The sequence below is a fragment of the Elgaria multicarinata genome, chromosome 10 (assembly GCF_023053635.1).
Source record: "Elgaria multicarinata webbii isolate HBS135686 ecotype San Diego chromosome 10, rElgMul1.1.pri, whole genome shotgun sequence".
Lineage (NCBI taxonomy): Eukaryota > Metazoa > Chordata > Lepidosauria > Squamata > Anguidae > Elgaria > Elgaria multicarinata.
Window position 1 is genome coordinate 93,832,660 of NC_086180.1, and position 15,647 is coordinate 93,848,306.

At 42.4% G+C, this 15,647-nt stretch overlaps 1 protein-coding gene across 1 annotated transcript in view; it reads right to left on the reverse strand.

Moving 5' to 3' along the window:
- Positions 1-14,257: 14,257 nt before the first annotated feature.
- MFSD10 (major facilitator superfamily domain containing 10) overlaps positions 14,258-15,647 on the reverse strand; it is a 96,164-nt gene continuing 94,774 nt past the window's right edge. Inside the window, exon 12 of the mRNA XM_063135892.1 lies at positions 14,258-14,747. Within this exon, the coding sequence (XP_062991962.1) occupies positions 14,641-14,747 (107 nt within the window). The 3' untranslated portion in view covers positions 14,258-14,640. The remainder of the gene's footprint in view (positions 14,748-15,647) is intronic.

Here is a 15,647-nt window from a genome sequence, read left to right on the forward strand (position 1 = left end):
TCACGGGAGGTACTGGTTCCTCTCTATTCGGCCCTGGTTAGGCCTCATCTAGAGTATTGTGTCCAGTTCTGGGCTCCACAATTCAAGAAGGACGCAGACAAGCTGGAGCGTGTTCAGAAGAGGGCAACCAGGATGATCAGAGGTCTAGAAACAAAGCCCTATGAAGAGAGACTGAAAGAACTGGGCATGTTTAGCCTGGAGAAGAGAAGATTGAGGGGAGACATGATAGCACTTTTCAAATACTTAAAAGGTTGTCACACAGAGGAGGGCCAGGATCTCTTCTCGATCCTCCCGGAGAGCAGGACACGGAATAACGGGCACAAGTTAAAGGAAGCCAGATTCCAGCTGGACATCAGGAAAAACTTCCTGACTGTTAGAGCAGTGCGACGGTGGAATCAGCTACCTAGGAAGGTTGTGGGCTCTCCCACACTAGAGGCATTCAAGAGGCAGCTGGACAAGCATCTGTCAGGGATGCTTTAGGGTGGATTCCTGCATTGAGCAGGGGGTTGGACTCGATGGCCTTGTAGGCCCCTTCCAACTCTGCTATTCTATGATTCTATGATTCTATGATTCCATCCTCCCCTGTAAAACCCACCACATCTCCACTTTGCCTTCATTGTCTGGGGGTAAATGTTTGGCTTTCCGTCATGCCCAACCAACAAAAGAAACACACAACTTTGCTTTAGAAAAGTACCCAGAAAAGTAACGGCTTGACTGAGCCAGCTCAGTGGGTGTGCCAGTGCATGGGCACGACCCAAATGGCCTCCTCTGTGCCTCCTTGGGAAAAGAAGGTTAAAAAAAACTGGAGGGACCGAGGAGGCATGAGCACCCTGGTGCACAGGACAGGTGTTCTTCCTCACCTGCAAACCCCACACTTGCTCCTTTGCATGGGGATAACGTGAAGGAACACAAACGCAGGGGGTTGTGGGCTTGTGGCACCAATGCGCCGTCATCAAGACCCAGCCCAGGGGTTGGTGGGCCACATTGCCACCTCTGAACCTCACTGTGGGCCGCATCCCTGACCTTGCAACTGAATTAGTCACTGAAATATAGCAGCATGGCGACAGGAGAGAGAAAAAAAGATCCTTTTAAAATGAAAAGTGCAGTTTGTGCTGAATGTTGATGACAGGAAGAAAAGATGTGAAGTAGGTCTGATTCATCATCTGAATCGAAGTTGTGCAGAATATAATTTTGTGTGAATATGAATTATGGCTTCCTTTAATAATTTGATTGTCATAGCTGACAGCCTTTCTTCAAAAATTGTATTAGGCCCTCAATGGGCATCTGACTAGCGTAAATATCTTAGGTAATATGCATCTCTGTGGAGATAGAGTGTAATCTAAATATAACCCTTGTCACAAGTTTGCCTGTTTTGACAAATCATTTAAAATGCTTTTCTTAAAGCAATGAGGCCAGAGTACATTAATACAAAAATTCCACTTGAAGGGTGTTTTCCCATGTATGCTGGATTATCCTCTTTCCCATGTAACAAAAAGCTCGAGAGAATGATTTCTGGGATTAGAAACTAAAATATACTCAAATCATATTAACTTTCTAAATTGGCTCTTCTTATAATCCGTTGATCTTGTGAGAAAATAAAACTGCTTAAAATCCTCCCATCTCTTATTGTACCATCCCTTGTACCTCCCATCCCTTATATAAAGTTGAGAAACCCAATAATTAAATCTATCTAACTGGCTCACTATGGCCCTTTTTACACCTAAGGATTATCCCAGGAAAATGGAGGGATCGTCCCTGCCTGCACCCGGGATCCCCTGTGTGTCATTTGCATGCACAGGGATGTTCCTGGGATGATCCCAGGAAAAAAGGCAGGTGTAGAAACAGCCTATATTAAATTTAGGATGAAAAAGAACTGAAGGTAAAGGAGATAGAGCTGGACACAAAATTTTCTTACATTTATCCCAAGATTTCCATGAACTTGCCCAAATTGTACTGTGTTTTATACCTTTCTGTTTTCTCTACTTGATAACTCTAACAAAGTGTTCAAGAGTACCTTAGTAAAGCATCTTAAGAGTGCAATCACGTCAATTCTGCCCTCACTGCTTAGAAACCTCAGAGGTTTCTGAGATTCCTATGCCTTGCTGGGAGGCAGCAGCAGAGGCGATCTTCGCCGTCCTGCCCTCTACCTTTGGCAATCTTAGTTAAATGGGCTTTTCAGCCCATCTAGTGATTTCACAGAAGAAATGGAGTAGCCTTCATAATTAATAATAAAGTGGCTAAAGCAGTGCTTGGATACAATCCAAAAAATGATAGAATGATCTCAATTCGAATTCAGGGTAAGTCATTTAACATCACAGTGATCCAAATATATGTCCCAACCACAGATGCTGAAGAAGCAGAAGTAGATCAGTTCTATGAGGATCTGCAGCACCTACTGGATAATACACCAAAAAGAGATGTTATTTTCATTACAGGAGACTGGAACGCTAAGGTGGGCAGTCAAATGACATCTGGAATTACAGGTAAGCATGGTCTAGGAGAACAAAATGAAGCGGGACATAGGCTGATAGAATTCTGCCAGGACAACTCACTGTGCATAACAAACACTCTCTTCCAACAACCGAAAAGATGGCTTTATACATGGACTTCACCAGATGGCTGACACCAAAATCAGATTGACTACATCCTTTGCAGCCAAAGGTGGCAGACATATTATTATTATTATTATTATTATTATTATTATTATTATTATTATTATTATATTTATTTATTTATTTATTTATTTATTTATTTATATAGCACCATCAATGTAAAAACAAGACCTGGAGCTGACTGTAGTTCAGATCACGAACTTCTTATTGCACAATTTAGAATCAAACTAAAGAGAATAGGGAAGACCCACAGATCAGTTAGATATGAGCTCACTAATATTCCTAAAGAATATGCAGTGGAAGTGAAGAATAGATTTAAGGGACTAGATTTAGTAGATAGGGTCCCAGAAAAACTAAGCAATGCGCGGAAGTGGAAGAAGACAATAGAATAGGAAGGACAAGAGACCTCTTCCAGAAAATTAGAAACATCGGAGGTAAATTCCAGGCAAAAATGGGTATGATCAAAAACAAAGATGGCAAGGACCTAACAGAAACAGAAGAGATCAAGAAAAGGTGGCAAGAATATACGGAAGATCTGTATAGGAAGGATAATAATATCGGGGATAGCTCAGACTAACTCAGTCAGTGAGTTAGAGCCAGACATCCTGAAGAGTGAGGTTGAATGGACCTTAAGAAGCATTGCGAATAACAAGGCAGCAGGAGACGACGGTATCCCAGCTGAACTGTTTAAAATATTGCAAGATGATGCTGTCAAGGTGATGCATGCCATATGCCAGCAAATTTGGAAAACACAAGAATGGCCATCAGACTTTTGGTATCCCCATACCAAAAAAGGGAAACACTAAAGAATGTTCAAACTATCGGACAGTGGCACTTATTTCACATGCCAGCAAGGTAATGCTCAAGATCCTGCAAGGTAGACTCCAGCAATTCATGGAGCGAGAATTGCCAGATGTACGAGCTGGGTTTAGAAAAGGCAGAGGAACTGGAGACCAAATTGCCAATATCCGCTGGATAATGGAGAAAGCCAGGGAGTTCCAGAAAAACATCTATTTCTGTTTTATCGACTATTCTAAAGCCTTTGACTGTGTGGATCATAACAAACTTTGGCAGGTTCTTGGTGGTATGGGCATACCAAGTCATCTTGTCTGCCTCCTGAGGAATCTGTATAATGAACAAGTAGCAACGGTAAGAACAGACCACGGAACAACAGACTGGTTTAAGATTGGGAAAGGAGTACGGCAGGGTTGTATACTCTCACCTTACCTATTCAACTTGTATGCAGAACACATCATGCGACGTGCTGGGCTTGACGAATCCAAGGCTGGAGTTAAAATCGCAGGAAGAAACATTAACAATCTCAGATATGCAGATGACACCACTTTGATGGCTGAAAGCGAGGCGGAGCTGAGGAGCCTTATGACAAAGGTGAAAGAAGAAAGTGCAAAAGCTGAGTTGCAGTTAAACCTCAAAAAAACCAAGATTATGGCAACCAGCTTGATTGATAACTGGCAAATAGAGGGAGAAAACGTGGAGGCAGTGACAGACTTTGTATTTCTGGGCGCAAAGATTACTGCAGACGCTGACTGCAGCCAGGAAATCAGAAGACGTTTACTTTTCTTTTCCCTATAGCTTTTAAATGTTGAGTTTGTTCTGACTCTATACTGTTAGCCTCACCCTACCCGGTGCCTGTTACACTTCCCTGTGCCTGTTTGCATTCTCTTTCCCTCCTTATTGTTTACTACAACTTTATTAGATTGTAAGCCTATGCGGCAGGGTCTTGCTATTTACTGTGTAATCTGTACAGCACCATGTACATTGATGGTGCTATATAAATAAATAATAATAATAATAATCTTGGGAGGAGAGCAATGACAAATCCCGATAAAATAGTTAAGAGCAGAGACACCACACTGACAATAAAGGTCCGCATAGTTAAAGCAATGGTATTCCCCATAGTAACCTATGGCTGCGAGAGCTGGACCATAAGGAAAGCTGAGCGAAGGAAGATAGATGCTTTTGAACTGTGGTGTTGGAGGAAAATTCTGAGAGTGCCTTGGACTGCAAGAAGATCAAACCAGTCCATACTCCAGAAAATAAAGCCAGACTGCTCACTTGAGGGAATGGTATTAAAGGCAAAACTGAAGTACTTTGGCCACTTAATGAGAAGACAGGATACCCTGGAGAAGAGGCTGATGCTAGGGAAAGTGGAAGGCAAAAGGAAGAGGGGCCGACCAAGGGCAAGATGGATGGATGATATTCTGGAGGTGACAGACTTGACCTTGGGGAAGCTAGGGGTGGCAACGGCCGACAGAAAGCTCTGGCGTGGGCTGGTCCATGAAGTCACGAAGAGCCGGAAACGACTGAACGAATAAACAAAGTGAGGGCACATAGAGGGGAGGGAGAAGGCTCAGGATTTTTCATATCCTGGCCTCTCCAGTCTCTTCCCCTCCCTACTCACTGGAATGCCCCCTTTCCTCCTCCTCCAAGGTCACCTTTTCAACCTCAGATGGCAGTCTGGGCAGTTCTTTCCATGGAGAGTGGAGAGTGGCAGTGGAGAGGGGTGGATCTCCAATTCCCTATTCCAAGGTTGGAGTGCTGTCTCCAACTTCTGAAGGGTTTTTCCAAGCAATCCTTTGGTCCCAGGGACCAGAGGATTGCAGTCTTATCTTTGTAACTCCTATCCTAAACTATTCCCCAAACTGTATCAACTAATTAGACAATTTGCATCTCTACCTATAAAGCAAAATTATGTGTGCATCATGTATGTTCAGAAATGTTTACCCACTTCCAGATGAGTTAGAAACTTGAAATTTGGCATGCTGAGAGGCCTGGCTGTACAATGTACCAGAAAAATCTTTAAAACACGAATTTGGGTGGGGGTGTTAAGTATTTTTAAAGAATTTAATAAAAACCTAGGTTTATGCCTACAATTCCCAGCATGCCTTGGGCAGAACTCCCAGCATGCCTTGGGCGGGAGGCCAGCTTTACCAGCCTTTGGTGGCCATTGTGATTCCTAAGGTCAGTCTTGAGTTGTCAACCCAATTCCACATAAAATGAATCAACCCACATAAATGGGCTGCATCCATTTGCGGTGTCCCCTCTCACCTGCCATGTGTGGTTTTAAAATCATAACTAGATACAACAGTGTGACTTTGAGAGGCTGAACTCTGGCCTTGCTCAAAGGTACCCTGTCCTGATATCGATCTTTTCACAGAAACTGGGGGAAGCAAACAGAGGGAGGAAGGGGAAGCACTCTGTGCACTCTGTGCATACCCAGAAATAGGCCCAACTAATGGGGGCAAGTAAGTGGACTGCCCCCAACCCTTCAGTTCCCTTCAGGAACCCCTTCAGTTCCCTGATGGAGCACTTGGTGGACAAGAAGTGCAGGCCGAGGTAGTCCTGGTAGGACTTGGCTGGAGCTGGGCGCATCCACTAACTTTCCTTCCTTCGCAATACTACTGCTCAATCCTCTATCGAAAAGCAGCATCAGCAATGAGAGGAAGAAAGTGCCAGTTGTCTTCCACCACACCTCAGATGGTGTTCAAAGATTAGCACATTATTCAGGGACCTAGGCTTATGCCTACAACTCCCAGCATGCCTTGGGTGGGAAGGAAGATTTATCAGGCTTTGGCAGCCATCATCTGGAAGCACAATATGGTCAAGTGTGCCATGGTGACCATATGGATAGGAGGACGGGGGCCCTATATCTTTAACAGTTGTATAGAAAAGGGAATTTCAGCATGCATGCAGCACCTGGTGAAATTCCCTTTTTATCACAATGGTTAAAGCTGCAGGAGCCCTGCCCTCTTTTGTATCTGGTCAAGAAGTCATGGTGCCTGCAGCTTTAACTGTTGTAATGAAGGGGGAGTTTCACCAGGTGCTGCATGCATACAAAGAACACCTGCTGAAATTCTCTTTTCAATACAACTATTAAAGATACAGGAGCCCAGTCCTCCTTTTCACGTGGTCACCCTAACCATGAAAAACTGCAGCTTCAAGGTGGCCCTGGCCTGCATTGGGTGGGAGAGAGAGAGAGAGAGAGAGAGAGAAGAAAGAAATGAATTTAATTCATTTTAAAGTTACCTCACCTACCTTGCGGGTTGTTGTGAGGGAGAGAGAGGAAAAAATAAATTAAATGAATTTAATTCATTTAAAAGTTAACTCGCAGGCTTAGCACCAGCCTGCTACTTTATGATAATGACCTCGCAGACATATATCTTAGGGGGGGCTGAGTAACGGCAGGTATGTCAGCTAGTGATACTATAAAGTTGAATCTGGATTGAGACTCCCCTTCTTTCTTGGCTTTGCCTATTATATCAGAACTCATGCTAGCTCTCTTTTCTCCCCATGTAAACACTTGATCATATATTGCCACACTTTTATTTTACTTACTATCATTACTGTTGGAACATTTTGGGAAAGAAAATTAATTTTGAGTAGAATATTTATTTTGATAGCTGGAACTTTTTTACAACAAGATAGCTTTAACTTGGCCTATCCATCCAGTTCTGTCTTTTTCATTTTAAAAAAATCCCAGATAAAATAGTGATCACTACATCACTACATAGCTCTTCTTGACAACTTTTCTGTCTTGAACTCAAGGGAGAAACTTCGGGAATATATTTTTAACTATGGTGCTCAGCTGGACAGACAAGCTATTAACAATTCCAAATTTTCAAAATAGTATAGGCTTTATAAATTTGACCATCAAAGGGCTGTTTACCTGGTAAAGCTTACATCCCCAAAACTTAGGCAAGCATTTACAGCCCTCCGTTTTCAAACTATGCCCACAGCTGTGACGGATGGCAGATATCAGCGCACCCCTTTGGCCCTCCGTCTGTGTATTTGTGGGGCCCCAGAAATTGAGGATCTGCCTCATTATTTGCTTTTCTGTTCTTTATACTCTGAACCAAGAACCAATTTTTTGGAATCTATTCTATATCAACTACACTTCAATACCACTTCAGAAAAGATTTTCTATCTCCTGTCTGACACTGACTCTAGGGTAACGTACAAAGTATCTCTTTTTGCCCCGGCAGCAATGAAAATTCAGGCAAGATTTATTACTGAGATTGCAGTTGACTGTGCTGGAGATTAGGGATGTGCTCCACTCTGATTAGAAGCGGAAAATCAGAAGCGAATTAGCCTGCTCTGCCTTGCCCAGAGGCGGAGTAGAAGCGGACCGGGGACCTGTAGAAGCGCGGCGAAGAGAAGCACCCATACGCAGAGTGCTTCTCTTTTCGCGGACCGATCCGATCGCCATTTTGAAAAATTTCGCCCATAGGATTGCATTGCAGAAAAGAATAGGGGATAACTGTGTTGTTTTTAAAGCTACCTTTCTGAAAGTTCATGTGCTTAGAGAGTCGTGGCTGGGGGTCATTTTGAGCCTACTCTCAGCTCTCTGCGTGCTGCAGTTCACTTGCTAGAATTTTTGGAAAAATCGGGTAAAACAGCGGGAAAATACCTTTTTCGAAGGGCTGAGGGGCAGAGTCAACTCCCGGTCATGATCACATGATCCCAAAGTTGGAGGAGGGGATAGGCAAAATGGGTAACTTGGGATTCTGGGAACTTCTCTTTCTTAGTCTGAACAGACTTTTCCCAGTGTTTTTTAAAACAGTAGCCCCACCGAATGCGCAAACACAACCTGAAATCATATACTAAGCTAATAATAAGAGATAGAAAAAGCACAGCACTGTTACCCACCCTAACTTTGGGGAACAACTGAATAGATGTGGTGCAAGGGGATGAGCTACCCTAGGGCAAGGACGTGCCCTGTGCACTCTCCTGTCCTTGGAAGGCCATCAGAGCCCTCCAAAGGTAAATCACTGGAGTGAATGCCTATCATGAGTTGAAGTGATCGTTTACTTCTTAAAGACTGATACCTAGACAGGACCAGTCAAATTGGCAGATGATTCCCCCTCCTCATGGCCACGTCCACTCCCCTCTTACTGGTAAAAGACAGATATAGCCTTTTTTAAAAAATTCTTCTTGTTGTTTATTCAGCAACACTGCTGCTTTTAATTCGATCCCCTCCTTTATTTATTTATTTATTTATTTATTCCATTTTATATGCATTACTGGCTTTGAAACTATCCTTGGCTCACTTCCTTGTGCCCCCAGAAATGTCTGCTGCCTGCCTGCCTTCCCTCCCTCCTCCCCTGCCCACCTCGCAGGGATGGTTTTGTTTTTGTGTGTCTTGCTTTGACTCGGGGGATAAATCCTTCCTGCCCTCACTTAGACTTTTGGAAGTTCCAAATCAATTTTTCAAGTGTGGAAGAAGATTCATATAGGTTTATCTACTCCCCAATTCATGGCATGTTGGGATTTCTTTTGAAATGGCCCCTGTCTGCAGCTTTAAAATCCTTGAGATACTGGGGTGTCCGATTTTCATAAATTCCCCCAAAATCAGGGGATGATGGGATTTGCTTGAAACTTGGTGTCCATGTGGACACATGGATAAGCTGTCATGGGACCAAAGGTGAGGTTTCTGACATGCAAATTGACGTAGTTGTAAAATGGTACTTGATTTGGGGTGCGTTAGAGGTTAGAGCCCCGCTAAAAATCAGGGGATGATGGGATTGCCTTGAGCCTTGGCATGCATGTGTATCCCTGGATAAGTTATCATGGTGCCGAGTTTGAGGTTTCTAACGTGCAAATTGACGGAGCTATCGAAAGGGGTGTGAATGGGGTGCCCGATTTTCAAAAATTCCCCAAAAATCAGGAGATGATGGGGTTGGCTTGAAACTTGGCGTGCATGTGTATATGTCCATGAGGTGTCATGGTGCCAAACTTGAGGTTTCTAACTTTAACAGAAAAAAAATTGTATACTTTTTTAGCTTTCAATGCAAGCCTATGGGGGGAGAAACGGAGCTCCGATCCGGATCTGGAGCTCTGCAGCGGAGCGGAGTGGACATAGGCGGAGCAGGGTTGGAGCAGAGCGGCCCGATCCGCAAATCGCAGATCTGGAAGAGAAGCGGAGCGGGGGGTCCATGCACACCCCTACTGGAGATGCTCTTATTTAACTACAAATTTTATATTCAAATTATGTTTTTAATTGTACTGAATTTTATTCTTTTACTATGTATGATCTATTTGTGATTATATGTAGTATTTTTATATTGTTGTTTCTCCATAATGTATATATTCTGTATGCGAATGGCCTATGGCCTAAGCATTAATAAATTATTACTTACTTATCACTACATATGTCGGTCATTTAATAATTATTATGTCTTTTGGCATAAGAACCCCCACCCCCTACATTTTATTTAAAAAATATAAACTTGAAAACTGTGAGCCAGAGACTGAAACTGGCTTGGCTGTTCTCTTCCCCTTATCCAGTTCATGGTTGCAGGGATGTCATGGATTAAAATAAGCAACCCTGCAGACTGTGGGTTATCAGAAAGGGTTATTTTGGCGAAATAAGCCATTGTGGGTTAAAAAAAAACACCTCCTGGCAGAAGACATTATAAACCATGATGGGTTAAATAAGCCACATGGCATGTGTGAGAGAGGTCTCCCTTTGGATTGCTCCCCTCCCAGGGAAAGGAGGGTGGGGTGGGGTGTTAATAGATTAAAAAAAACAGGAAAACCCAAACTGTTAATCTAGATACTAGCAACACCAATGGCTTGTCTTGATGAGGAGTTTGCCCTGGGGGTGGATCCAGAGTGGTGGCAGGTCATCTATATAGGACGCAGCTGCCATCGCAAACCCATCCAGGGGCAAAACCCCAAAGCTCCACTTAAAAAAAGTCAGGCACTTACCCCAACTCTTTTTGCTCCGGAGGCGTGTCATAGCCGATGGCGACCCCTGATTGGTTGGCATCAGCTGATGGGGAAGGGGGCGGACCACGTCTCCCCCAGTTTATATATATATCTGTAGGTGAAAAAATAGGCTGCCCTCCCCACAGTGCCGTGTGCAGGGTCTTGGGTGGAACTGGTGCTTGGTGCAGTGGTTGAGGGAGGTCAAAGGGAGGAGAGCCAGGTCTGGGGGGTGGGGATGGAACCGGGTAGCCAGAGAAGGATGCACAGAGCCTGAACAAGCCCTCCTCCCTCTGGCTGCCCTGTTCCTCCCCCCCCCCACACACACACGTTTTTTATTTTGTTTTTAATCTGTATTTCCCTCCCTCTCCCTGGTGCTCAGCCTGGCTGCGGTGGCAACTCCGCATTGGCGCTCTTTCCTGTGCAGATGCCAGGAAGGTGTGCCAATGCGGGAGCCCACGGCCTCACAGCACCGACCCGCCTCTGTCAAGACAAGGGCAGCAGCATGATCAACCTTGCATTTGAACTGACAGAAGAATTACTTCGGGGTTTGTTAGAACGATATTGTAGAATCCAACTAAAGACCTATTTTGTGTTTACCCATTGAAATGAATGGGATTGGTTAGTCATGACTAACTTAAGTCCCATTCATTTCAATGGGTTTACTCTAAGTAGGGCTTTAGTTGGATTCTACCCAACAAAAGAACTTGTTCCATACTAGCAAGCAGCAGTCATGTAAATGATTAATATGATACTTGTGTGAGATTTGGTTTTCAATATGGAGGTTGAAGGCTGAGAGGCAGGAGCAAGAAGACTAGCGGTTTGGGGGGGCTTTGCATGCATCCTTCTACTTCAGCAGCAGCAGCATGAGAAGACCTTTGTTTTCCGTGCAGTACCTTCCTTTCTCTCACCTTTTCCTCTCTCTCTGCTTTTTTACCAGGAGAGATCCTTTCCCTTCTTTCTTTTTGCCCCCTTCCTCTTTCAATTGCTTTCTGATACCTATTTTCCTCTTTATTTTGTATTTTGTCCTCCTCCATTTATTCTTCATTCTCATTCTGTGTTCTTCACCATTCTTTCTCTCCATGGGCTCATCTACACCAAGCAGGATATTCCACTATAAAAGTGGTTTGAAAGTGATATATAAAAGGCAGGAACCACACTACTGCTTTATAGTGTTAATGAAGTGCACTGACAACTGTTGGGGCCCATTGACACATCTACACCAAGCAGGATATAGCACTATGAAAGCAGTATATGGTATTTGTCAATGGGCCCCAACAGTTCTCAGTGCACTTCAATACTACTATAAAGCAGCAGTGTGGCGCCTATATTTTATATACCACTTTCATAGCAGAATATCTGCTTGGTGAAGATGAGCCCCATAATTCCCTCACAAGGTGACAATATGCAAAAGGGTTCCTGCAACTGTGCAGAAGAGGGAATTTTATTACGTGCAGCTTTTCATGTAAGGCACATCTGCTGAAATCCCATCTCCTAACAATCCTCTCCTCTTTTGCATTTGGTGACCCTAGAGCTGGAAACAACCTCTCCAATATTTGGACCACTTGTTTGGGCTCCACACTTCATTAAAGCCTGGGATCATCCCAACACCTGGGTTTTTAGCCTGCTTGGGGAATATTTCTACTGTTTGGGACTTTCACCTGCTTGCTTGAAACCTAGACTTAGCTTGCCTGTTAGACTGTTCTCTGCCTCTTTGTATGTGTGTGTAATCTAGTTTGCCACCATAGAGATCCCAACTTGGGAAACTATTGTGGGACTGATCGCTGACACAGTTGCAGCATATAGGGCTTTGAATTGTCTTTTAACTTAGCCATGGGCCTTATAACTGCCTTTGAGTTATAAGATTTCTGAAGTGTATAACCATTGAGCTTTTACCATGAGATTCACTACAGTAAAGAATTGTACCGATTTGGGTATCCTGTGCCAGAATAAATGTACAAGGCCTACCATGAAGTCCTACCATAGCAGCCATTATGTGAATGGGCAGCCTTCCATTGCAACCATTCTGTGAGAGTGCCTACAATATGCTCTCAAAATTTCAAATGTGCCCACCCCCCAAAAAAGGCTAGGGACCCTGTAGTATAAAATGAATTGTCAAGAGTATAAAATGAATTTTAGGTAATAAGAGTCATAATTTTGGAACAGGTTGTACAGTTATCTTAGCCTATGGATACTAATTACACATTGACCATTTTCAGATCATTCTAAGCCATGGTGGTTAGGCACTTTGAGTTAAACATTATGACTTAGCGTGTCATGAGAACCATTCCTAATCATGGTGGCTACATAGCCACGGTTTAAACATGCTCACTAACCATTTGCTGCAAAAGTGCTAGCAGACTAAACAAGGCTCTGAAGAGTTGTTGTTGTTGTTTCTATAGTTGAAGCTCTCTCTCTGTGTGTGTGTTTTTTTACAAAGATAATGACTGCGTACCACAAGCAGATAGCAGGTTTTTTTTTGCCTCCTAACAAGTCTAGCACCATCAATCATTGGGCCCTATTATTTTAGAATCGTAATCTGATTCAGACTTACAAGTAGGATAATTGTGAACCCAGTAAAGTTGTGGGAAACTCAGTGCCTCACAGTCTGAGAGCCTGGCTCTGCTTGTTTTCCTATCTGATATCAAGCCAAGAGGGCAGGCAAGACCCCCTTTTAGCCACAGCCTTGAATCAGACCTCAGATTTACAACCTGAGAAATCTTCTGTGGGAACCAAGCGGAAGGAAGACTTAACAGGAGAAGGATCTTGAGTGGTGTCATCCAGGTTAAGATGCCCTCTCTAACGTAGTGGCCACTTATGGTCAAGATTTCCCTGTCAGGATAGATTATCAGAACTCTTTTAGCAGGAGAGCGTTTGCTGGGAACAATGTAATCTAAACTGTGTGGAACACTTTTTTTATCTCGACTTGCTGTGAACTCATCTGCTATGAATTATGTACTTTTGTCTTTGATTACCCGGAATATGTCTTTGCTTGGACTTATTATGACTCTTGAACCCTTGTCTGCCTTGAAACACATAATGTCAAGATCCCAACACAGACTCTATTGTTGGACTTGATCTCTGACTATGTGTGAATGCTAGCCTTGGAGTTTTTTTCTTAAACAAAGTCTTAACTGCCTGAAAGACTTCTTTGCCTAGCCAAATGATAAATCTTGGACCTTTGTTGGTTTGAATTCTATACTGTGTAATCCATGCTCTGAACTATTTTGTTGGACTTTGATTTTAAACTTTGTTACTATGTATTATGGGACCATTTCTTGAGCTAAGCAATGTGCTCTATGCAACCTAATTTATGGAGGTTGTGACTGTTAATTTTTTTTCCAGTGATGTCTGAGAAGATGGTCTGTGTAACCTAACCTACTGATATTTGTACTTCTGTGTAAGCTTGACAACATATAACACAAAGTTGGTCCTTGGCACCACCCACAGTTAACTAGAGGATACACCTGTGCACAGGTTTCTGGCTTGCAACCTTAGTCTCTGATTTAAAGCAACAACTATCCCTCTTATCAACTTGTTAAAACCAAACTAAGCCAGTGTGGTGTAGTGGCTAAAGTGTTGGACTGGGAGTTGAGAGATCTGGGTTCTAGTCCCCACTCAGCCATGGAAAACCTTTGGGTGACTTTGGGCCAGTCACAGACTCTCAGCCCAACCCACCTCACAGGGTTGTTGTTGTGAGGATAACATGGAGAGGAGGATTATTCACGCCACCTTGGGTTTCTTGGAGGAAAAAAGGCAGGATATAAATGTAATAAATAAATAAATAAAAGAGATATTTAACGGTCAAAATATACATATGTGCATACAAATATACCTGGGTTTAAGGAAATGTAGTCCGTATTTGGTAGTTTCTCTTTCTCTCTAGTCCTATTCACCTGAGGGTGTGATGTTATCCCCCTAAGGCAATTTAAGCCCTCACATGTTCAAGCCAAATGCCTGAACAGGGTCTCTCTCTCTCTGTCTCTCTCTCTCTCCCCACCTCTATATACACATACATACACTGTGCACTATAATTTTCACATATTTGTGGGCATTCTTTTGTTTCATTGAATAAAAATCTTTCTTTTTTCAAACAGCTTATTTGAGTGCCCAAACCATACATAAGTACAAAGTCCTAATGGGGACAATGTGGAAGACATTATAACTGATCCTCTAGTTAGCTTTCTAGGATATCAAACCAATATGAAGTTATAAAACAGTATGATGTTCGACAAAATGGTGACTTGGAAATCCACTTTGGCATTATTTCTGGAGTTTCTTGAAAAATAGTAGTCACAGTTGCTTATTTCTCTTTCATTTGCTCTTGAATGTATCGAAGCAGAATGAAGGGGAGCAGGAACAAAAAGGCACAAACACTGAAACAAATTTCAGCTCCTGCCAGCCAGTATACTGGAAAGAAAGAAAGAAAAACATTTTTAACAATCAATCAGAAAAAGTGGGGACTTCCCTGAAGTGGCCTTCGTGAAACACAGTTTTTGTGCCAAACTAAGCAAGAAGACTTCTGTCATTCCAAAAGATCCAGATTTTCCTTTCTAGCAAAGGTAACATTTAACCTCAGTCTTTTAGTAAGGAAGGGACCCTCTACTTCTTTTTTATTTGCAAATATAAAACTTAAATATTAATATAGTACAGAAACCAAACATGCAAGGAATAATAAATTACATATGCTTTTTTTTAAAGAAGGAAGAAAATGCTACACAGTCCAACACAATAAACACACAGTACATATTATTTTACATTGGTTATTAGGCAGTTCTAAAGGATAATTAATTAATGGGAAGATAGATCCCAAATCAAGTCTGGGTTAATTATTATTACTTATTTTATTTTTTCTCCAGAGAAACTATTGTAACCATAAGCTGTTAAAGGCAGTTGTAACCTGTGTTTGTGCTGTTATTTTGTTTGTGACCATTCTTTTTTCTTTTGTCCTCTTAATACTCTCAAACGCTAAGTTTCTCTGAGAGCCCTATTTCCCATACTATATTTTAATCTTTTGCCTCCTTCCAACATTTAGTTATCAGCATACGTGCTGCTATTTAGAGATACTCAGCTTTTTATATAATATAAAAATTTAGCCCTTGTTGTGATCCCAAATTCTATTTAAGTAATAATCTATAGAGAATAGTTATTTGCCCTTTATCTTTTTCTGCTGTGTTAACTACTATTCTTTCAAAATCTGTCAAGTTTCTGGTGCCTTGCTGTATGATGTACTGCTTTCTAATAAATGTGGATAGTTGATACCACGCTAACCATGTAATATTTGTATTCCTCAATGATGTCCTCCAGAGA